At 45.9% G+C, this 24,457-nt stretch overlaps 1 protein-coding gene across 3 annotated transcripts in view; it reads right to left on the bottom strand.

Annotated features, from left to right (window-relative positions):
- Window positions 1-24,457, bottom strand: part of LOC135370038 (metabotropic glutamate receptor 2-like) — a 151,419-nt gene that overhangs the window by 48,438 nt on the left and 78,524 nt on the right. For all 3 annotated transcript variants that reach the window (XM_064603708.1, XM_064603709.1, XM_064603707.1), the window contains exon 3: window positions 20,466-20,623. In XM_064603708.1, coding sequence (XP_064459778.1) covers window positions 20,466-20,623 — 158 coding nt within the window. The remainder of the gene's footprint in view (window positions 1-20,465; window positions 20,624-24,457) is intronic.

The following is a 24,457-nucleotide window of genomic DNA, read 5'->3' as shown; positions in this document are numbered from 1 at the left end:
TGTGGACCCTTATCTGTCTGCATTATCAGCCATACGTTGATATTGGAGATTTAGTTTTCCCGTCCATTCCAGTGTTTGAGAGTTTCAGTAGATCTGAAGGTGTTCACAATAGTGGATGGGAAAACATGCAGGGCCGTCTATCACCGACGTAGCGTCATCTGATCGGCAATCAGAGAGGTGTGGGTTCGAGTCCCAGCACAGGTACTCGTCTGCCAGATCACTGCTCCCGCGTTGGTGACGCTCAAATGTTTGCTCAGCCTCTGTAATTCATGTAAGGGAGAACCTCCATGAGTGATCTCTTCCAACGGCAGCCTCGACACAGCACGAGGTCATCGCGTTATCTCTCCCTTGCAGCTGCAAAGATGCGGTGGCAGGGACATTCTTAAGCACACCGTGAAAAATTTCCAATGGGCTCTCACAGCCTCGTACGGGATATATTCACTAAATTTAGTCACCGGAGCCGGCAACGAGGTTAATGGCGGAACTCGGCGATTAGTCGTCAAGTGTTCTAACACCGAGCTTTTTCTTGTCTATATTACCCGTATCCCCGATTTTGACGTTGTCACCTACATTGTGTCCACGCACTCTGCAATGTTTCCCCGACTTTGAACCCCGCGTCAACCTCAAATCGAGCCTCAAATCGCCTTAAACCGTTCGCCTACATCATGAAACGTCGCAGAGAAACGACTGCAATAGACATAAAATACCACCAACGCTAAGAACATAGTGAACGGAGCTTTTCGCTCTCCGTTCAGACAACCCAACTGTCCAGTCTAAGCTAAGAACTGGAGCGATGGTATTATTGTAAGTTTTCACGTACGTTTGCGAACATGCCTTTGTAATTCCCTGTGTGTGTGCGTGCAAACCTGAAATATCTGCGGCTTACACGCTATTGCTTACGATTGGAAGTTGGAAAAACATTTAGGAAAATCAGAGAGAGAAGGACTGGACTTACACTGTGTTTTGGAGACATTACTATGACGGATAAATAGATAAAATAAAGCGGACCTTGTGCATCACTGTTCATTTCTAAATTCGTGACACCTGGGGGGTCTTCCACAAGTCACGTTTTAGTTTACAGTTAGTAACCTATTCTTTACGTTCGAATTACTCCCCCCTGTTTTTCATGTTAACTAAACTCTCTACTTTCTCGTATTATTAAAAGGACGTTTCTTTGTCAAATACTCATACACTGAAATGACCGTGCAATGTGCATACTGATTCAAAATTTTCATTTATTCCTTTGCATGTCCCCCGTCAAGGAGAACGGAGGATGCGTTGTATCGTGTATAGAAGGGGGTGCCCCTGGAAGTTCTCAAAGTCCCCGTTGCAAAATAAACACGTGGTCCCCGATTGTCGCGCGCGCGGGATAATACCAACAGCAGACTCAGACTAAGCTATTGGAAAATGCAAACACTGACGCAGACTCAGACGCAAGACGAGCCCACACGAGGACCGGGATCCGAACATGCTGCGCATGCTTTACTAAAGCTGACGAAGCTGAAGAGAACCATTTGTACCCTTGTGGAAAGTGTATGTTATGAACCACTGGGGAAGAAGCATTCCACATGCCTGACAGAGTTGATCGTGAGGCTGAGCTCAAATCTGGAATGCCATCAGAACTGCCACTTGCATCCATCATCTATCGGCTGCGCCTCAATGTTCCCTACAACGGTCGTCTACGGTTTAAGCTCGGAAAGGTTCCTTCGCCGAATTGTAGAACGCTGCACACGTCATTCAAGACTGCGCTAGATACAGAGATTATCGCCGTATCTTAGAATCGTATCTTGACCAACTGGATTATAACCAGCATTTCAGTACCGAGAAAGTTATTTGATGTTTAAAAAGTTTCGCCTGTGGGTCACCAAGTACCGGCCATACACGCTGATATGGAATTTTTAAAATCCTTCTGACACCCTCTGATGTCTCCGTGTTTTTCGGTTACTGTCTTAAGGACAGCGTACATTGTGCAGTGTGATGAGGGCCATTGGTGTCTACGTTCATTTCAACTCTTATTTCATTTACTCGACTCGTTCCACAGGTGGACCCTGCTTGTTCTGTTTTATTTGTGTGTGTGTGTGGTTTTCCTTCTTCTTTTCTTTTTTTTTTTTATGCCTCTTGGTCATCTTGAGATTGTTTTTTCTATTTTCTTTTCTATTCACGAATACTGAAGTAGCCTGAACCGACTTTGTCGGGTCTCACATCTCCACATTTTTTATATCTCACTCAATCAACCAATCAATCCATCAATGACATATACTCGCTGCGCTTTCTTGGTGCTGGATAGATATTTTCGCTGCACTTGTACCGCAGCAGTAGATCGCACTTGAAAGAGACAAGATCTTTTGAGTTTTTTTACGATATTTGCTCTTGTTGGCGGATTTGTATGGTAAATATTGGATAATCAAATTAAACTCGTTTGGTGGTTCGCCGCCGCTGATATGGTTTTTGAGTTTCAATAGATTGTCGTACATGTAACTTTGTTCGGGTGTGACCGTTGAGCGAGGAGTATTTGCGATAATGAGAGTGTACATAGGCCAGTTGAAAATAAAATATACGACATCGGCTTTGCTATGCTGATTCTTACGATTAAGTTAATCACAAGGCTGACAAAAGAAGCCATACTCATTCTTTCAATTACACAATTGTTTATTTTGATATACTGCAATTGCCATTCAAGTAGTCTTCCAAACCTGAAATCTTTCGCCGGCTACTGAACAATGTATTCGGAATATTGCATAATATTTCCTTCCAATTGGACGCTTGAAGTAGAGATGTCTCCTGCGTATCTGTATAGCGTTGCAGTGGATCGCACTTTTGCACTTTGACCTAAAAAACATTATTGTAGGGTAATGAAATAAACATACTGTCTCCGTAATATCCGTTGAAAGCTGCAGCGCTGTGTGCATGTCCTTGCTGCTACCAGGAGATGTCTTCTCAAAGTGAAATCATAAACCCAAAACGACCGTCACATGACTTCCCTTCGAGGCATCGTTCCGAAACGAGACATATACTTGGCAGCTGAAACCAGAAGGTACATCCTGCGGATGTTGTCCGGAGGTTCCTCATTCTTTATTCATGCCGACAGAGCCGGATGTAAGAGATCTCCGTGACCCGCGTTCGATATTCCCTATTTTGGAAGTCATTGAGTGTTGACTTGTTGAAGTCTCTTTCTTTTATGAAAGGAATAGCAAGTCGGTCTATGCCTGCCTACCTAACCTTTCCTCGTTTTCTGGCTCGAAAAATGAAGGATAAAGAAGAACTTTAACGATCCGCGTTCGTTTGTCTCTAGACAAGAAAGCAAATATAAGATGATAAAGCGCAAACGGGTCGGGCGACGACATTAATGGTGAATTTACGTTGTGCCATTGTCACCCCTTCAATATTCATGGATATTCATAACACAGAAGAGGATCGACTCCATAGTCCCATTGTACTACAGTTTGTCTACTCACTCATCTGATAAGAATTCTTCGTCCTGCCTCCTTTAGCGGTACAAGTGTACAATAATTCACATATTTACTTGTTTGTTTGTTTCCATGACACAGATTGTGCAAGTGGAAGCTAAAAGCTACACAGCAAGTGAGCTGGACTCCACAGTCTCCATATTATTAATGCGTCAGCATTAAAAGCGGCGTTTTAAGGAAAAGTGTCGGCTTCGATCCGTAGTCCAAACGTGGAGAGGAGGAGGGCATGTGTAAGAGAATGTAGGTCACGGAGCGGAAGCCAATGTACGCGGCGGGTGACGTCACGGAGAGGAGCACGTCTGCTATGACGTCTGCGGAAGCGGTCTTGGCGGCACGCCAGATACATGGGTGAGTCCGAACTTGTGGCTGTGCAAGGCGGGCTGAATTCAAGTACACAATGGAGTGTGAACCGAGTAAGAGTGCTGGGGCCAAGTTGGCGCCAAAAGAAGACGGATTCTGAGCGAAGGCGATGAGGTGCCGAAACCGAGGAACACCGCAAGCAACGTCAGGCAGCGGATGCCGCTGCTCGGCGGGCGAACGAGACGAAGGAAGAGCGAAAGTAGCGTTTCAAAACACGCCGCTGTTGTGGCTGTGTAGTTAGTAACAGTTACTGATAATTAGGGGTACATAGTGCTAGTGGGTGGGTCGGTTGAATGCTAACGCACTTCCGCCGCATTAATTACATTAATCGTCCTTCATTTTTTTTTTCAATTGAAAGTCAATCCAGAAATAACGCGTCGTAGAATGATTATGATAAGATCGTGACTTATAAAATTCCCGATATTTTTGTCAATGAGTTCATTTCAGTGATTTTTTTCGCGTCATTCCGCGTCAAAAAGAATTCTCTCCCGAAAAATGCGACAAAGAACGGCTTTTCATCTGCATCAACGCCGATGTAAATCGTATTTTTGAACACATGCCCAAGTTGCTAACAAAGGAGAAAAAAAAAGTCTCTAAAGCGAATGGGAAAAGAGGCATTTTAAGGGAACGCGGCAAAAGAGAATTGTCAAGGTGCGTCTTATTCAAGGTAGCATTTTGGGGTTGACTCTTCAGCTGAAGCCGCTGAAAGCCTCCCATCGTGGAGAACAATTATTAGATTGTCGAGCGACATAAGTGCTTTTCTCCATCGCTTTATCACCCTGACGTGTCGTGCTCCACTGTTGCCAACATCTTCGGCTTTTACGGCGAAATCAAGTCCAGCTTACTGCGCTATGCAGGAAAAATATATATGCCTCAAAGTTCCCTTCTAGTGTTTTTGTGAGTACGTAATTTATTATGAAGCAAGTATTCGCTGCTAATGATAGGGAGGACGGATGATAAGTTCTTGATGTTAGGGCAGTGGAAGTGAGTTCTGGAATGTTATGGGACTTGTGGAAGATCATGCCACAAGAGAGCACAGTTCGCGTGGCGTCGCCTTCCAAGTCGGAGGTGACGCGGGTCCGGCTGTGCTGTCTCAGGTTTTCTCTGGAGTTCCCCCAGGAGGTCCCCCACTCCTTCCTTCTGTCCTCTCTCCACATGTCCACGTCTGTACGGCGCCCATAGCCACAGTTGCTTCGCGGCGCTAACACGCAATAAAAACAAAATACTAAGACGATCAATCGTCCATTGTAGCGTCGAAACGGACGGCCCCACTTGTGGTCTCTTTTAATACCGGACTCCGTTAGCAAAGCGAGGCGAGCTTCCGCGTGGAGCAAAATTACGCTAAGCGCCACCCCCCAATTAGACGCTCTGGAAACAAGAAGAAAAATTATCTTGATTCTCGTTTTATTGTCCAACCTAGCTCTCGGAACCTGCCGCTCGGCGTCCCCCCCCCCCCCCCCCCCCCATAGAAACGGCCCGGTGCGTTAGCATCCAAGTGGAGATTCAGTTCAGTTCTGAAACTAAAATTGTGGTACAGCGATAATAGGATTAAGGTCCACGAATTTTTTCACGGGGGTTTTAATCTGGAAAGATAATTGGATCAAACTGGGCTACATATCGATCGTACCGTTCAAATTTGCATTCATCCCTCACTTTGTATTGGCAACTGTAAGATGGGACAAGAGGTAATGCTTGCCCACATCGCATTTCAAAAATATTTGCATTCGTTCCTCACTTTTCTCTCGTTTCAGAATGTCATTATAGCTTCCGAGCGAATAATGAAGCGCTTCCAAAGTGCAGCCATTCTATATCTCCTCCCATTTCATTTTAACGGTCGTCGTTGATGGTGTCCTTTAGAGAGGGAGTCTCATCTCGAAAATGGCCACGCAAGGCATACATTTTATGTAAGCGCAAGGCGGAGGTTATTGTTATGGCTAATCCGTGGCCTGACTTCTCTCTCAGACCGAAGACTGCAACAGGAGACCAGGATGGCTCTCGGCTGTCACATATAAGGCATGATGGTGTCGTAAAGGCAGACCAGGAAGGGTGAAAACCCACGTTCCCATTTGAGAGATCAACTGTCATTAGCCCCAGCCTCAGCTACGTTGACAGTAGACTGCTTACGACGGTCGGTCTGGATTCCATCTTGCAATCACAGTCTTCTAGAACCATCTTGGAGAGAAAGTCGGTTTTCTTGTTGGGGAGGATGCCTCGGTGGATCACCTATGGTCCTCGACGGTATAAGAAACGCCAGGGACGTATATGGTCAAAAATTCATCCGCCGCTCGCCATAACATAATGGTTGTCTTTCGGACCTTAGTACCTTAATGCACTTGCGTAAGAACATTTCGGGCCCTTAACGTCTCTGCTTTGTTTCTAAGGAGCAGTGAAGCGACGCTCCAGGCTAAACGAATTACACGCGTGTACATTGAGCAAACAGAAAGGCTCATATTTTTCTGCTCCACCTTTGTTTCCCTCTGTAAATTACTTCCGAATTCGAGATTACTTTTTAGCGGGCCCAATAGCGCTAAACTTCATTACCTCTCTGTTGCTTCAAACACAGTATTCCAGATCGGCTCGATTATATTTTTTGAAAATTATCCGCTGGAGCAAACAAAAATTTCGTCGATAATATTTGCATAGGGCTGCCTGTACCTTCTGCAGATTGTACTCGTATATTATCATTATTCTTTCTTGCCACGCACGACGCTTTCTTGTAAAAGAAAAAGAAGGAAAGGTTTTCTATGGCGCAAGAGCAGCCCAGTAATATCCGTGATCTAATTTCACAAACTTGGCACTCGGAATTGTTTTAAAGGATTCTTTTCTCGTTCTTCTTGTGTTTCATCCAACTTTTCTTTTCGTCTGGCTCAAAACCTTTTTGCTTCCCTCCAGGGGTTTTTGGCCCAACGAAACCAAAAGTGGGGACACTAAATAATCGTCCAAATGTATTCTTTAATTTTTCCACAAAGAAGGATTGTTGGAAAACTCGTCATTTTTGAGAAAATAATGGATGCCATTACCCCCTCCCCCTTCTAGTCTGCGTCCAATCACATCATGTCTGTCCCCCTGATACCCTCCCTCATAGCCATAGCTTCCTCGCGGTGCTTATTGTGTCATGTGGTTGCAGCATCATGAGACGCCATTTTCTTCTGCCACCGATTGGCGATCGATGTACCTCACCATCATAAGTGCTAGGGTGCAGGCGAGCTGATACATTGCAAGTACAGAAAACCCGAAACAGGGAGCAAACAAACTCGTTCTTGAGAACGTGTTCCTTTGGTTTTATTCTCTATTTGCCTCACTGTGCCTCGTTTCAGTTGGATCACCTTAACAAGCCCCCCAATGAATGAACTTCAATGAACTTCAAGTTCTTATTTATGTCGTCACTTGATCGCGACTCACATCCCCCTTTCTTTCTCACCTCACCATCCTATTTATGAAGGTGCAGTGACGTTTCCCGGAATGATCGACCAAGGAGGTGAGTTATAAAAGTTATTGTGCTTCAGTCTTCATGTCGAAAGAAGTGACCTTTATATAAATATTGCTCGTCCACACCCACAGAAGGAAAGGAATTCGTCTAATTGAAATAGACAACCGTTCCAAACGTTATAAAATGAACAACTGCAACGTCTCATGTTCACACTAATTTATGTCGTTGAAACGTTGCATTCTCGATGTGAAAATAATCAGGTAAAAGCAATTGATGCTTTTAAGAAATATCTCCCGGTTGGCAACATCGTTACTCCACGAATGTCCAACCAATTGGAGGCGCATCAGTACCTCTTGGTGGTTCCTTAGAAAATAAAAGTTTTAGTAATGACACTCTGAGCGGCGTAGTTTTATAAGAGTAAATAAACATCAGTGCTTTCTTGACTAATGAAGGCATAACCTACGCGTTATAAACGAAAAGTTATCTACCGTCCGAGTTTTTCCCGAAACAGCTAAGATTAAAGCAGTAGAACAACAAGTTTGGCTTGATGAAAGATGAAAGTCACTGAAAAGGTTAGCCAGCTGTAGGGATCGAACCCACATCTTCTGGATTACCGGTCCAGGGCTCTACCAATTGAGCTAAGCTAACACGCCTCTCCAGCGACTTTCGGGGTGCGTCATCTGACGACAAACCAGCCACTCACTCTCACTCACCCTCCTTTCACTCTTACATTTTTGCTCACTCATACGCACATTCATACGACGGAAATCGACGACTTAGGCAATTGAGGCTTTGTATGTATCTGTCCCTTCTATGTGTTCCAGCCTCAGAACATCAGTTTCTCTCTTGTTCAAGTTTGGCTTGTTTGGCTAGTGCTCTAGCTAAGATGATGTCGTGCAGCCCTCGCGCGGGGCTTGGTCCAAGAGCTTAAAAAAAAAAGAAAAAGAGAAATCATTCCAGCTTTCCAAGAATCGTGTGTTCCATCAACCTAGAGAAGGCCTCCAGTTAGCAAAGTGTAATAAATACTAACGGCGATATATGTGTGTATGTATACACCAGCGTTGGGGATTTGAAATCTCGCATTTTATTTAAACTCTGCAAAAGAGGCTGCAGATTTAATTTGGATTTCATTGGCGGCTTCATTATGAGTAGGATTTGGATTTGGATTGAATCACACTTTTGCTCAGGGATTTGGAATGAATCACGTTTTTGCTCTGTTGAGTATGCCGGAAGGGAGCGAGTGAGCTGCTTGGCACGCGCAAATGAAAAAAAAAAAAAAACAGTTCTCTCGTCTGTGTCAGCCCTCTCTATCCTTAACAATTTAGTGCCGAAAGGCTGACCTGTCACATATTCACCCATGAAGAAGCTTCTGCGTAGCCGAGCCGTCGTGACCCCGTGACACGGTGCCTGTCATCCGCTACCGAACTCCTGCAACAGCCGTCACCGGCCCCGTCTGACTTGCAGGTAACACTGGATAAACTTTACGACAAGGACAGGGCTCGTACCGCTCTGAACGATAAAGTCGCGGAGCTCATCGACGACGACGACACCTACGAGCGAGAAATCAGCACCGCTCTCGATTACCACGAGAAAATTTGCCGTTGCGTGAGACGGCTTCGGTTCCTTCGGAGTTGTCAACCCGGATCTAGCGCTGTAACGGCCCAAGACCAATCAGGAGAGCACTCAGGCGAAGAGTCGGGTACCGTCGATGCCGCCCAGAATACCACTGCGAGCAGCTCGCGCTCAGGAGCGCAACGGGTTAATCTCTCCAAGTGGCCGTCTTCTTTTGCATGAATGGCAGGGGTTTGGGGAACACTTCGAAGCAACTATCCACAGACGTCAAGATCTCCCCGACATAGAGAAATTCCAATACCTACTTGAGTGAGTCTGCAAGGTGGCGGCCCGTGGAAGACGATGAAGAGGTACCTCTGCTGGCGTCTCCAATTCTGTGGTCAGGACGAGACTGTTGAGCACTTAATTATCTACTGCCACCGCTTCGATCGCCTTCGTCAAGAATACCTGGCTCGCCCTCTGGCCAGAGCCGGCGCCCCCCTCTACCCATCCTATCATTTGGGGCTTCTCACTTGGGGAGGTGGAGCTGGGCCATAGCGTCCAATGTGGCTGCTTTTGTCATCCTATCTGATCGTACCTGATATCTGAGGTCGCTCCGCACGTTACATCATGACTAGCCCTGGCCAATCGCCCTCAGTGGCTAACGGCCATTGCTCTGAGGTGGAAGAAGTAGTAGTTCTACCATGGTATGACGGAGGCGGAAGAAGAACGCGGACGCTTGCGTCCGGAGTCTGCTCCTCCCGCACCGTTACCGAGAGACTGGATAACCGAAACCATGCCGTTTGACGTCGTTGGAATTGACTTTTGTGGACCACTGTACTGCCGCGCGTCACAAAACACTGCCAGAAAGTTTTACATCGTTGTGTTCTCGTGTGCAGTGACAAGAGCGATCCACCTCGAGTGAACGACTGATATGACGGCAACAAACATTCCTCCTTGCCATTCGCCGCTTCACTTCGCGGCGGGGTGTGCCGTCCACCAACTATTCGGACAGCGCAAGGACATTTCGATACTGCTTCAGGGTGCTGCCCGCGCTCTTCGATGACTCTGTCCAAGACCACGCCAGTTCTCTCCGCATCTAGTGGAAATTTATCGCTGCATGTGCGCTCTGGTGGGGCGGTTTTTGGGAACGATCAAGGATGCGCTGAAACGTTGTCTAGGGCGCAGTATATAGTCTCTGCTATGAGGGTCTTCTCACCGTGCTACTCTTAAAAATGAACTTGACCGCATAGCACGCTCCTAGCCAACCATCATCTTTAATGATATCGTTATTTGCCCTGATTTCTTGAAAATGGGAGGTGTACGCCTTTTTTGTGACGCTTATCCTGTTCATAATTGTCACAGAAAAGACGTACGCCTGCCGTTTGCAACAGATCACAGCAGATAACGATATGATTAAAGCTGATGGTTCACTAGGAGCGGGCTATGCGGTTCATTTTTAAGAGTGTAGTTCCACTCCCGCAGACCTTCGTCGCCGAGTCTTCTGCAGTTATGGACTCGTTGGAAGGATTATCTCCTGCGTTCTGCATACCACAGTCAACCGAGTGCACAGCCGCCCATACGCATCGGCGATGTCGTGATAGTGGAGGACAATACAGTGCCACCTCTGGTTTGGAATGTTGGTTGGTTCCTTCCCAGGAAGAGATGGGGTCGAACGCTGTTTCAGAGTACTCCTCCCGAATGGTCAACAGCTCACTTTTGTACGAAGCAGACTCTTCCAACGCGGCCGCGGGAGAATATTGAGTATGCCGGAAGGGGGCGGCACGGGATGAAGCGAAGCAGTGCCGTGTATGCCAAAGGGCCATTAGGAGGAGCCTAAAAAAGAGGCTCGACCTGTCAATCAAACTTAGGCGCATTTCATTGGTTACCGTTTCCGTATCCGTGCAGTATACCGCCAAAGACCAACCGTTTATACTAGTATAAACGGTTCTTCGGTCGCCGAGAGTCGCCGAGGTTTTCTCAGCGGCATATTTGTCATAATACTGAAGTATATTGGATTTACTGTGAGCATTACACTTCAGTAATCTGACAAATATGCCGCTGAGAAAACCGCAGCGACCGAAGAACAGCCTTTTATACTATTATAAACGATTGTTCTTCGGCGGTACTGCACGGACACTGAAACAACATTTTTGCGCGCTGCTTACATCTATTTACGGCCTATACTTCATGTGCGGAAAAAAAAAAGGAGAAGAAGAAGCGCTAGGCCCCCTCTTATCCTTCCAACTCTCCACCGATTTCTGCAGTGCTGTATCATTATGCTGCCCTCTCCCGTCTCTTTATTTCACATAGTTCTTTGCATTTGTTCGTACATACTGCACAGCAAGAAATGCATAACGTTGCAGTGTGTATACTGTACCAAGGCCATTCACAAGGAAGTAATAAACACGGCGTTTCCCGCAGCACAATTTTTGTCCTGCAATCAGGTTCTCATTTCTTTTTGACGCAGTATACATGTGCTCACGGCGCTCCACTCAAGATGTCTTTCATGTTTCGCCTCTGTTTCTTAGTTACGCATTCGGTATTCTGTGTAAAAATCCGAGCTTCGAAAACTGCGGCCGATTCTGAAACCATTCCACAGCAGTATGAGTTTCTCTTCCGGATTTGTGATAGATTTGAAAAATCCGAATTTAGAAGGGGATTTCATTTGGTGTGCCGAAAATAAATCCGGATTTAAAGTGATTTGACATACTCAAATAAATTTAAATCCTGACTTGATTAGGATTTGATTTAGCGTCTTCTGCAAAATTTGGTTTCAATCCGACTTGTTTCAAGTCCCCAACACTGATATAGTACAGCGGAAAATACGTCTTCGATAAGAGGCGAAGTACGAAGAGTATTGCGACTAGGCATTGTGAGGCTTGTGTTGTGTTGGTCCTTGTATGTTTAGTTGCTTCATCTACGGTCTTTCAAGGCTGATCGATACTTTTATTTATTTAAATACAATAGAAAATTAGGGAAGCACCAAACTACGTTGGTTTTTCAAAGTATTCACCGTGCGCATCTGGACACCGGCGCCATCGCTATGTCAACTCTTTAAGCCTTCGGCATAGAAAGAAGTGGGCTGCTGTCGTAGCCACATCTTTCTGGACATCTGTGTGGGGCTTTAAAAGGCATGGGGAAAAACCTCGTAGCGCATTTTTGTCAGGGCTGCTACCGTCAAATTCTTCCGTGTGAAGTCGGGCATTGAAGAAGAATGACCATTCCGGACAACATCCAAGGCCTTTGCTCGCGAACTGCGCTTCGCACGGCACCATTTATCATGGAGTAGTACTGGGCATTAATCGTGGCCACTTGCTCCAAGATGTCCGCATGTCCCAGAAGACAGTTCCCAGCAGACGACTGCTTCTTGCTTTTCTTTTTCGGCGGGGAAAGCCTTAATGCCGCCATTATCTTTTTGTCTCTGTGGTGATCATCACGCGATGTGATGATTGATTGAAACAGGTTCAGCAGCTGCTCAGAGACTGTCATGCGCGCTCCCTTCTGGTGAGGTGTCGGCGAACAGACTTTGCGGAACAGTAAAGGCTCGTGAATGATTATCTCCACATTGCCGACACTAATATTACGCTGTCCCGTACTGGATAGTTTGCTGAACGCCTGCGATGTTCACTGTCGTGACAGCAGTCCGTTCATTCGTCGCCATGTGCCGTCCAAACTGTCTGCACCACTCTTCCCATTGACATCGTTTGTACTGTGCCTGTAGTCTTTGTCAACGGGTTTGACGTTCTCCTTTGCAATTGGTCCTCCGATTTAGTTACATTTACTCACTGACCAGTTTTCTCGAGCAAAAATCTCGGTCAACCTTGACCGACCCTTGTACTAAGGGGCTTTCATATCGTTGGCCTTTTGGGACACGAATAACATAGTGCGGCTGAATGGACCCCCATGGAGTGCTCTCACGTCCTCTTTGTCGCTCATCCATTTCATGACAACCACGTGTGGGTTATATTATCCAAGTAGAGCAAGACGCCGCAGTTGCCTTTGAAAGTGTCTTGTCGAACCTAAGTATCCTGAAAACGTCCTGTCGAAAGGCGTGTGTAACTACTGGATGTCTAATTACCTAAAATTCATTAGTTAACTTGTTGAAAGTATCGATGATCCCTTCGGCGGTCAGTGCTCTTTCCACTATAAAGGGCTCTTGCGTGTTTCGGACGGTGTTCCCACAGACATCCTCGTAGGACAAGCGAGCTGGTGAAGATGGGTTTTACATTATGCATCCTCGTAGGCATCCTGCATTTCTTTCAGTCATTGTCAGTCCTAAATCGGCTTATGTATCTAAATACGACATCCTCGATGCAAACTATACGTGTTTAAGCTGGATACGAAGCCATTGAACTGCATGGGGAGGATCGTTAAGAGGATCGTTCCGAGAAAATGATCCGTTCCTAAAGATCAGACGAATGTGACGGTTTTCATGTTGGTGTCTTCAATGACCATTGAACATGGCTCCACGATTGGTGGCGCCAAACAGCTCCGCTTTCAATCATCTTCGATGAAGAGATAAGCGGACATGTCTCGCAAGTGGATCACTGGACCTTTATTGATTACACACTGTGGGGACTAATCGACGGGGCGCTCGGAATCCCTCCTTTAGTCGCTTCCTGGTCTTGTTTATATAACCTAGTTGGAGCTACTGTTCATGTTTATCCCTTTCAATATTACAAGACACAGATGCCGAATATGGACATCCTGTCGAAAGGTGTGTGTAACTACTGGATGACTAATTAACTAAAACTCATTAGTTAACTTCTTGATGGCATGTTTTCGGGAAAATGCGAGGCAGCAGTCATTATTTAAATCCGCCTCCTTTTTTAAATATCCTAAAACGAGAGCGTACCTTGAGGTATAAATCGCTAAATTTTGCTGTGCCAGTGAACCGAAACCGAAACCACGCATTTGGCGAGCGCAAAAGGAGGGTCACGTGTTTTGTAGCGATGGAGCTGATTGGAGTAGAAGCTGACCTGATGGCCAGACACGTGCATAGTTCTGGTTTCGGCATCTCAAAGTACGCGCTCGTTTCACGAATTTTTTTACAAATATAAAATAATGATTGCCTCCAATTCTGCTGTCTCGCATTTTACCGAAACCATGTAATTGAAAATTTTATTAATTAATTTTCGAGTGATTACTCGTCCAGTAGCTATGCATGCGTTTTCTCACAGGGCGACCGCCTGGCCGGATCACCCATCTGCATAAATGGCATCTATGCAGCTTTCAAATACTTTTTTTTAGATAAAAATACCTAACACTTTCTCTCATAGCCAGTTAAGTGGACTTTTTCTCTGTCGTTTCCTTTCCAGGTAAATACGTCCATCTTCCTTGATCAAGCGCCGGGGTAATCAACGAGTGTTATTTCGTATCTGCAACTCAATGGTGCGGGAGAAGTCGATTTCAACTGGATGCCATTGGAGCTGTCCCCTATACAATCTGTAGAGACACTGGCAGCTTGTTCTTTTTTTTTTCGCAACTTGGGTTCTCTGGACCGCCCAAGTGGGTCTATAAATCTGTGTGGACTGGCGAGAAGGCATTTTTCCATGACAGATGACGATTTATGAAGCAACTCGAGAGCTGAACATATATCATTGATTTACTGCAGGTTGCTACCAGAGAAAGAGGGAAAGGCTGCGAAATAATTGAAAGGTGGAGCTCATCGAGCAATAATGTACGAACCTTCGAGCGCAAAACAAGCGAGATTGCCATTTCGTCTTTATATCAACATTTACAGTTGGGACAGGCGACTGAATTTAAAACTCTCCATAAAATAATTTTCTTTTTTCCTTTTCCGTGGAGAAGCATCCCATGTCATCATCGCTTTTCCTTCATTCATTTATTGTTGTTGTTCATTTTTCGTACGAGTGGGGCATAACGATCAGACAATAAAAGAGAAACACATCCCTGTCAGAGAGGCAGAACACACCCAACCACTAAGCCTCGGCCTCTGTTTCCTCAGCTGGGTTTCAAGGATGATGATGATGATGGAGTTTTTATGGTGCACAAGCAACTGAGGCCATAGTGCGCCAACACTATGATGAGGGGTGTGGCTAACTAAGTGTAAACGACTTAATTAAAAGCGGTGCATTTTAAAACGTAGAGCTTGATACGTTATAATTTTAAAAAATGTACTAAGTTACGACGCATCGAAATATCCAATGTCTCTAAAAAAAGTTTGAAACTCGTGTAAACGGTAAAAGGGCCCCATCACACAGCAGTTTAAAGGAGGCGGAATTACCGTCGAAGCGTACAGCAAGGCCTACGACGATGTTTACGACTCCAAAGAATGGAACCCTTCAAAGTGTCAAGGTAGGACGCATCGGGAAGTAAACACGGCGAGCTGTTGAATGAGGTTGTTGCATCGGTCCACCCCGGTGGTTGAGATGGCAGCCATCCAACGCTTAATTAGTTTCCTTTTAAGCTCGAATGGGTGGCTCCTGGGGGACTGACGATTTGTCTCGCTTCATCTTTCGCTTCCTTGGGGCTCAGCCAAATACGAGACCGTTATTATTATTTATTTTTTCGGTCAAGCGACAGTGGGGAATATCACACACTGTGAGTCAATCATTGTATTCTAATTACATTTCGTTCAGGCCGCGCAAACTTGCGTTAACTTCCGCTATCGACAGACAGGCTTGTCTCGGCAATTCATTCATCAGGATAACATTGTGGCTAATCAGGAGCAGAACGTACGATCAAACAACCTCGTGACAAAGTCAGACCACGTAAGCTTCGCAATAAGGATGAGCGTCCGTCAGGGTTGCCAGCCCTGACTACTTTCCGCTTCCAAATGTGTTTGGTGGCCACTTTTTTGCTAATTTTCCTCTCACTAGTTAGGCAGGAAAATTCGTCAGGCAATCAAGTTCGTCTTTAGAAAAGAGAGTGTTTCCTAAAAAATGCAATAATCGAGGCAGAGAGGGCGGCCTTAACAACAAACCTGATGAAGCGTGATCCACCACACGAAAGCTTGTACGAAATAAACTTGGAAAGCTTCAGTGTCATTGTTTGAGTGCTCTACAATTGGACTTGACTCTCCTCGTGTACATGCTCTTGCTACAAACAAAAATAAAACAGTCGATTTTTTGCGCTCAATTTTGGAAGTGAAGTTGGACCCACCGGGTTAACATAACTGACACTCAAGTTGAAAGTTTTGAGGGTTATCCTAAGAATCGCGTGTTTCGTGCGAGTGGTCATGAAAATCCTGTAAAAATTTGTCTCACAACGTCACAACGCGGAATTCCCGACACCCTGCCCGACCTCTGCGCATGAAAGGGGGGGACGTTATGCCCCGGCCCCCTCCGGCAGATTCTCCGCCTATGAACCCTATAGGCGGTGTATTGGCGGAAGCTTCGCAAAATATCGCTTTATAGATCGTAGGTCGCCCCCTTCGAAAAGCGTAATAAGCAATACATAGAGTTTGACGTTGTCTGATTGGGCGCGCTAAGCAGGCGCCCCGGAGAGCGACTGTTTTTCATGCTCCACTCGCTCAACGCGACACATGCGCCATCGGCACACCCGGGAGTGTCAGACGCCAACGGTTTTTCGTGCTCCCATCTCAAATAGGTGCACCCAAGCAGACGACAAGCGCTTGAAACGTTTAGCATCAGCTATTTCCAGTTGAGCGCGCGATCCACAAGCGGCTGGCGCTGGTAGAAATGGAAGCAAAACACAGACGTGCTATGTTACCAAATTCTCACATTTCGGGAAACAATCACTTTCCTAACCTATTACTTCCAAGGAATGTCAGCGGTTATTTGCGGCTCACATGCCCAAGCAGTCACCTTCATTGAAACTTGCTCCTATGGCGTCTATTACAAATATCCGTCGTTTACGTCTCGCCACCGCTTCCTCAGTCTGTGCACTGCATGAGCTGGAAGCAGCATCACCGAGAGAACAGTGTAATGCTCCTTTTTTTTTTTTTTTTTTTGTCGTTAAGTAGAGGCTCCGGGTGTCTCATACTCCCTGTTTGGGTGCGCCAGAAGAGGGGCGCCTACTTAACCATCCGTTGCACACCGCGAATCAACAAGTATCTCAAATCACGCGAAACACATTTCAAAGCGGAAGGATTAATGGACAGTTTGTCACACATGATATTCCACGATGCCATCCGTCGTCTGCGGTACATTGCTTGAAATTTCTACAAAATTACTCTTCTGTTGCGAATGCTATGCTTCTATATTGTCTATAATTCCTTACGAATAAAATTCCAGACTAGTTTCGATCGGACCAGACGCAAACAAATAGATCCCCTTCATAGTAAATCTGTATTTACCGAGCTGTTTGCATTTGGCATTGTGGGATCATGCGCCCGATTTCAGAGGAAACTGTCTTTTGTGAAAACGCCCACGGAAAAACACTAGCACAGACGCCGAATGCGCAGCCAATTTTCTTAGGCACCGATGTTATCTGAAACGGCTGTGCGTCTGTCGCTAAACGAACATGGGGGGGGGGTATATATTTATTAAGAAAGAAAAAGAAAGGAAAGGTTAGCCAGGCAAAGAGCCGGCTTGCTATTCCAAAACAAAAGAAAAAGGGGGAAAAGAAAAAGAAGGAAGGAAAGAAAGAAGAAAAGAGACACTAGAACAACGTCACATGCAGTTCATGGGTCCTGAGACTCAGAGAAAACCGAGAAGGGGAGCGGCAGTGACAGCCCACTGGTTGGGGTGCAAGACGGGGCCAAGGAGAGCGGCCAACGAAAGGTCGTTACTGCCAATCTGGAGCAGACTGCAACGGAGGGTATTCCTATGATGAAGGTACTGCTCACAATGCAGGAGCTGGTGTGGGATGTCAGCTTCCACGCTACAGACATTGCAGTTTGGTGAATTTAGCCTATGGTGAATTTTGAAGAGACGTGAGGGCGTGTACGGGCAATATTGAGTCGCAGGCGGTGGAGAAGAGATTCTTCTTTACGACTGCGGTTCCAAGCGACAACAGACTCCATCAATGGGTCGATAGACCGTATGAATGGGTTGTAAGTCGTAGTTTCGGCCCGGAACTGCCAAGTACATGTGGCACACACGAATATGTAGACGGCATGTGGAGGCTGTAAGCGGCAGAGGTGCCAGGGCCGAAGTGTCATCAGACCGTCTGGCTCCTGCGTATGCTCTGGCATTTTCATACAGGCCTATGTGGCCAGGGACCCATTGAAACGTGATGTTGTGACCAGTGGCTAAGAGTTGATTGAATTTGTGTGCAAATCGCTTATTATGCTGGGGCGAGATGACTGTGAGGAAGATCCCGATCACGCTCATCGCCATCGCTTTGACCATCGCGCCGAACTGCGCGCAATTCAGGTTTCGGCAGTTATCCTAACGGCCCTCATTAAATCGCTCCGCCTGTGACTGTGGACGTCTCTACTTTCTGATTAACAATATATATATAATGATGCCTTGCTCTCGGTAAGAATTACCCACGTTTCATGCCCTGATCCGATAATATGCTCCAGTGCTGCCAGGATACCGAATAGTTCGGCTTCTGTCGAGGACACTGCATAGGGGAGTTTGAAGCCATAGCCCAGGTCTTCATCCGAGACGTAGAAAGCCGCGCTCGGACTATGATGTGTTACTGAGCCATCAGTGTATATATGGTGACTTAGTCGGTGTGTTGAGGCGAGATGCTTCAGTGTGAGCTGGTGTGCCACGGCTGTGGGGACGTCTTTCTTTCGTTGGATACCAGGGATGGTAGAGTAAATACGGGGTCTTTCAAGAGTCCAAGTCGCCGGTGCATAGGATGACGTAGACGCGGGAAATGGAATGCTCCCTTTCAGACGAGCAATGGCACTGCAAAAAGCAGACGCCAGGCAGTCCTCATCAATGCGACAAAGATAGTGGAGCGGGTGCCATGTAATGCAGCGTGTGTAAGCGCGAAGGGTAAAACAGAATGTGAACAGGCTGTTCTCGCGCCCCAGCCAAGACGTCTCCGTTGTCCTGGGGGCTCGCAAAACGGACGCGGAAACTACGGACCTGGATGTTGAGTACTTCCTGTTCATGGATTCGACTGAGAACATGCAGAATGGGTAAGCTATACCACAATGTCCCCAACACCAGGGCCTGGTGGACGCGATGAAGGTCACAGCATGATGGGCCCCTGGATGCACCAGCAATACGTCTGAGTACATTTACGAAACAGTTTGCCTTGGTAGCACGTCAGTCCACGATCAACTGTAATACCCAGGTATCGACAGGTCGTGGTCAGGGGTGAGTCATCAATGAAAGGCGGGTATCCCCCCCCCCCCCTTGTGGTTCGCAGAAGGAACCACAAGGGCCACCTTCAAGGACACGGCATATCATCCCTGATACACTTGCTTCAGCATAGCTTCTTTCACCGCGTTTAATGCTCAACAATATAAATTCCATAAATTTTGCACTGGGCGGCTAATCTCATAGCACACGCGTTGCCAGACCACCTATAGTCGCGCCTCGTTAATATGGACACTTTCGACCCCGACCAAAATCGTCCATAAAGCGAATCGTCCATATTATCGAATACCAAGAAAATAACAAAAAACAATGCGGAAGGTTTATTGGAAAAATTCCCGTATTAGTGTCTGCTTGAAGGCATGCTTTGCTGCGCATTCCTAAAACGTCGGCAACACGTATAGCCTGCTGATTGTTGTCCTCCAGAAATTGAAGAGACGTCTGTAGCCCCACTTGAGCCACAGCAGACGTGACCGTTCGCCCGGCGTTGCTGAAGCCGTCGACGCCAGAGCCTGACGACTTGCCTTGACAACTGTACGGCCTCTGTTCTCGTAAGCTGCCGAGTGACTCCACTATATTTAACTAAAGGCAAAACTCTTTGCCAATCGCCCGTGGACGTGTTCTGAACAATCATGACGTCATACAGGATTTTCCAGGCTCTTATAGTTCTTGTGGGCGAAGGAGAGGGCATAGCTCCCTACGCAACGGAACGCCCTACTTTCAAAAGATCTCCTGTGGAATGTGTGGAGGGGTTTGCCCTCCATACCGATACCGTACATAATAACGAGACAAAAATAAATGGACTGCGTGTGGTTGCTGGACCGTGCACTGTCTGAAAAGCGAGTTTCCATAGTAACCAGACAAAAATGCATTGAAAAAGTATGTTTGGTCCTCACAAAAATCGTCCACCATTCGAGTTGCCCGTATTAACGTCGCTCTGCCCCCGTACCTCCCAGCGGGTAGTGCTCTTCTCACAGTAAGGCATGCCAACCTCGTTCACCGAATTTTATTGTTAAAGGTTGTACATTTGAAGAATTGCGTTAATCACGTTTCCGCGGAAATTGCTTGAACCTGGGAAGATCCCATTCCTTTGAAACGCCCCTCTCGTGATTTCCGGGCACAAAACGATTGTCGTCTTCTTGGGTGGGAGATGTTGGTCCAGGAAAAAACGGCGCTCATCACCACAGTTACTATTACAATGTAGAAAAATGTTGCTTCTGTACAGTAACTCGGGAAGCTTCACATTTCAAGAATTATTAGCATGCACGTCCTAGTCCTTGCGCAGTTGATGAGTATTTCAAACGGGAGATTTTACCGGCTGATCAATTGACTCCAAAAGCGATTGGAAATCACTAAATCTGGCGTACATACTTGCATGGTGTATATTGGAAGGGCATAAACACAGAAGCCTGTGTTGACTTAATATATATGGAGGATGAAAATATGTACTTGCGGTATCTTGAATAGGCGCAGAAGATTGGCCACCTGAATGGAAGTGACCGAGGAAGCAGCGCCGAGGACGCCAGATATGACGGCCTGCTTCTCGTGACGGGGACTAGAACCATCGGGGCAGCGGTACGTGCCGTCGCCGATGTTACCGATGGAACCTGCAAAGAGATTTTCATTAGGCATATTCCGTCTCTGCGCTATGGAATGCTTAGTATATCAGAGGAGCCTTATGTTCGTGGTCTGTCTAAAAATTGTTTCATCTTTACTTTTCCGTTATGTTTGTCCCCTGAATCGACCAAAAGGCGTGCATCCACCGCAGCAATTGTCGACGACTCGGCAGCGGGGATGGGGGGCTCCAACCTTCTCTACCTGCCCATCCACGCAAGTCGTGTAAATCCGAGAATATGTACATGGAGCAAGGGACCAATGTGACAATCGTGAAAGTTCTTGCAGTTCCTGGCGTCTATCTAAGCAGCATTCTTCAATGGTTGTGAAATTATCATCATTTCAAACTACTTCCGATCTCATGACGTGACAGCCCGTTCAGATATCACACGTATTTTCACCTGTAACCTCGCTCGGGTATGTCTGGATGAGCGGAGGGTTCCAGCACCTACCTTGCAGGTCTGGCTACGCCACTGACGCTACACGCCAGACCTCCTAGTCAGACCGCCAAGGCTGGGGGGCTGCGTTTAATAGCAACGTCTTCTGGTTTCTTCACAATGGCCCTTGTTCTGCTAAACTGTCCATCCAACCAACTTGTTGCATCTCTGAGACGCAGATATTAGATAAACTAATCATCAACGATCCTATTTATGTTTCTCTTTTTATCCACGTAACTTTGACCGTTAGCAAAGAACAGTTCAATTTTTGCCCGGAAGGCGTTGCTAATTTTTCTCTATCGCTAAAAGGAATTCTTCTTCTATAGCCAGTAATGAACGCAACGAAGACGAAAGAAACTTTCAATTAGTTGGCATTAGACGCTGCTCGAAAATCGATCGAGCTCCCCCTCATCCCTCGACATCAATAAGTTCCCATGTTTTCACTTCTCAGCACTCAGGCACTCAGCGCCGCTATTGTATCCGTTTTTCTTTCTTTCGCCCAAACACTGGTTGTTGATATTCTTGTTGATTTACTGAGCTGCGTCTCTCGGCGAGTTATTGCAGCGAAAGCTTAATTAGATTTTGCTGGTCGACTCAACTAATTATAGATTTTTACAGACCCAATCAGTTTAATTAATTTATAAAATGAGTTTTTCTTTTGTGACGAAGAGTAATGACGGCAAGTGATACTTCCATTCAAAAAACGCTTCATTGTCGTGTCTTGTTAGCCATCAACACGTTAGTGGGACGGGTTATCTTTCTTTCTTTTCGTTCGTAGAAGCATTCGGACGAGAGCAACATACAAGAAAAACGAAACCCTACACAAGGCACGGTTATAGAAGGCACTCAAAATACCAATACCTGAAAAAGGATGAAAGGACATACTGAAGCGAACAGCTTTCCGGTTAGGGGCACCACGACAGCAGGACCTTTTTCTGAGTTGGAGTGCCTCAAGTACACCTTCTTCCTATTCTTATTTTTATTTTTCGCAACCACCGTATTTCTGTGTGGTTTTCTGATCTGCATCAACAACTTGCTGGGCGTGTGCAGCAATTTATCTCTGTCATGTCCTGGAATGTCTCTCTGGATTCGGTGTTTTTAGATTAAAACCGAATGAGGGAAAATTTACCCGGCGTATGTTTTTCGGCGTTTTTCGATTAAAACCGAAAACACGGAACCCTAATTTCTTACTCATTCAGACACGTTGTAAGAGAGAATGTGTACCCTGCCGTAACGGTAGCATCTCTGACCAGAAATCAGCGGAGATTTTTTCACTTATTCTGGGCGTTGGAGGCTTACGTGCCTCGGCTATTTCAAGTCACTCTATGTGCAGATGAAATGTCCTTGGTGCTGTTATTGGTTATCTTCTTGATTATTGATTGCGCTCATTGATTATTATCCCAAGTTTGCCACAAATTTTGTTTTATTAATTTTTTCCCGCTATTGCCTAGAACTGCATAAATTGTGAATTTTAGGTATCCTGCGCTTTTCAAAGAGACCCTGAGTCGTAGAGTCGCCGGGAGGCATATTCTATAGAAGAGGATGGACTATACTAGCTAGCTGCTACCAACGGCGAGCGGAGCAGTACAGGTCAGATTGCAGATACGTGCGCATTGGGACCGTTATAATAGCGCTGTTGTGTGATTATCAAGCCCATCTGATTGTATGTGCTACAAGGCTGACAAAAATTCGGTTTCAAGTGGACCATCCTCATTGGCAGATGCGTGTCATTCATTCTCCTCGTCATAGTCGGAGCGCATCGAGAATTGCGGGTAATGGTTCCTGCGTTGCAGTACGAGTGTATTCGAACTGAGTACAGAATATACCTGAACATGCTGGAAGAACGCAGGGACAAGGACGTTCTTCCACCATGTTCCGTCCACATTTCTATAGCGCATTCTTGCAGAATATACCTGCTCTGAGTGACATAAACCCCTTTAGTGCCCCCTTAAATACACAAGTGGAAAGGGCTATTGTGACGCAATCAACTATCCTTGGTATCAAATATGCGCACACAAAGCTGCATTCCTCTCAGTAAAAGATAGCTCGTTAATAGAGGATTGGTCAGGTACAGAGAATTGAAAGTGTCAATTGCAATCTCACTGGAAAATCGCGAGCCGTAATTCATCCAGGCGGGAATTAAAAATCTTTTCGGGTTTTCCAGAGCACCATTGTTGAAGGATAACGGGGCCGTCGAATGGAGCTCAAATTGCGCGTCTTGACAAAATATCCGCCTTTGTTACGGTTGGTTCAATGAAGAACATTCTGTTAGAGTAATGGAATTAGGATATCCTCCCCAAGCGGACCTTATAATCTCTTGTGACGGGCGCAATACTAGCTTAACAGGGATACGGTGTATCAGGATACGTGAGGCCTGCGCAGTGTAAGAAGCAAGAAATGGCTCTTTTCTGTTTGGCGCAAGACGGGTGGGCCAAAAATTAGGTTTTCCTCCTCCAGCAGGAGCACCACCGGGCCTGCAGTATCATATGAATAAATAAATACGTATAAGTTATGCTACCTTAAAAATTAAACCTAGTTGAACTATTGAAAGTGAATGTAATCTTCTGAAATACAATAATATCAGGTGAGCCTTCATTTGGAGCAGTTCAAATTTGAATAACATGGTCAGTTAACTTATTTGCAATCCGGTGCCGATGTCCATGGAAATTTCTAATAATGTGAACTTGTTTCGTCTAAAGATGCTTGAGAAACTCAAATGTATCAAATCACATTGTGCTGTACAGTAGAAAGGGTTTTACGCAAATTAAATTTGTTGCACTCTGCGCTTTGGGATCGAGAGTAGGCATTTCATGGGTGAATGCGTTTTGGCGAACTCAGTAAGCAGAAAATGGCATTAAAGAAAATGCCATTAAAACTCTGTGTGGCACCGCACGAATGATATCACAACTTAACTCACTAAGCACTTAATGTAATTTTTCGTGCGTCGGCAGGGGTATCATAACCCCGTCACACGGACACGGAAAATAACTGTAATGAATAACTGTAAAATAAAAGTGTTGACATCTCAAGTGGCGGTTCCGTGTTGTAGCGGATGCCGAGACGCTAGGATGTGACGTCACGCAGTGGGCCTCGGTGTATTACTCCCCCGGTCCTTTCACTGATTCACTGCTGCCTTCCCTCTGTTACTCTGTTTGTCATCAGGAGCCTTTGATTTGGTGCAGCAGCGGTAACAGTCACGATCAAAGGAACGAACGTGGCTGCAGAGAAAGCCCACTCAATGCGTTTATGCAGCTTCGCACAGCCGATATCACATTGCTCTCCTTCCATTTTTTTTTTTTTTTTGTCTCATTGCTCTTGGTGTTATCAGCATTTAGAGCGTGAAATACTATATGGACATGGTTGTTTTCATGACCGGTGAAAAACAATATC

This window comes from Ornithodoros turicata, chromosome 10, assembly GCF_037126465.1.
Source record: "Ornithodoros turicata isolate Travis chromosome 10, ASM3712646v1, whole genome shotgun sequence".
Classification (NCBI taxonomy): Eukaryota; Metazoa; Arthropoda; class Arachnida; order Ixodida; family Argasidae; genus Ornithodoros; species Ornithodoros turicata.
Note: the sequence above shows the minus strand (reverse complement) of the source record. Positions and strands in the feature narration are given on the sequence as shown.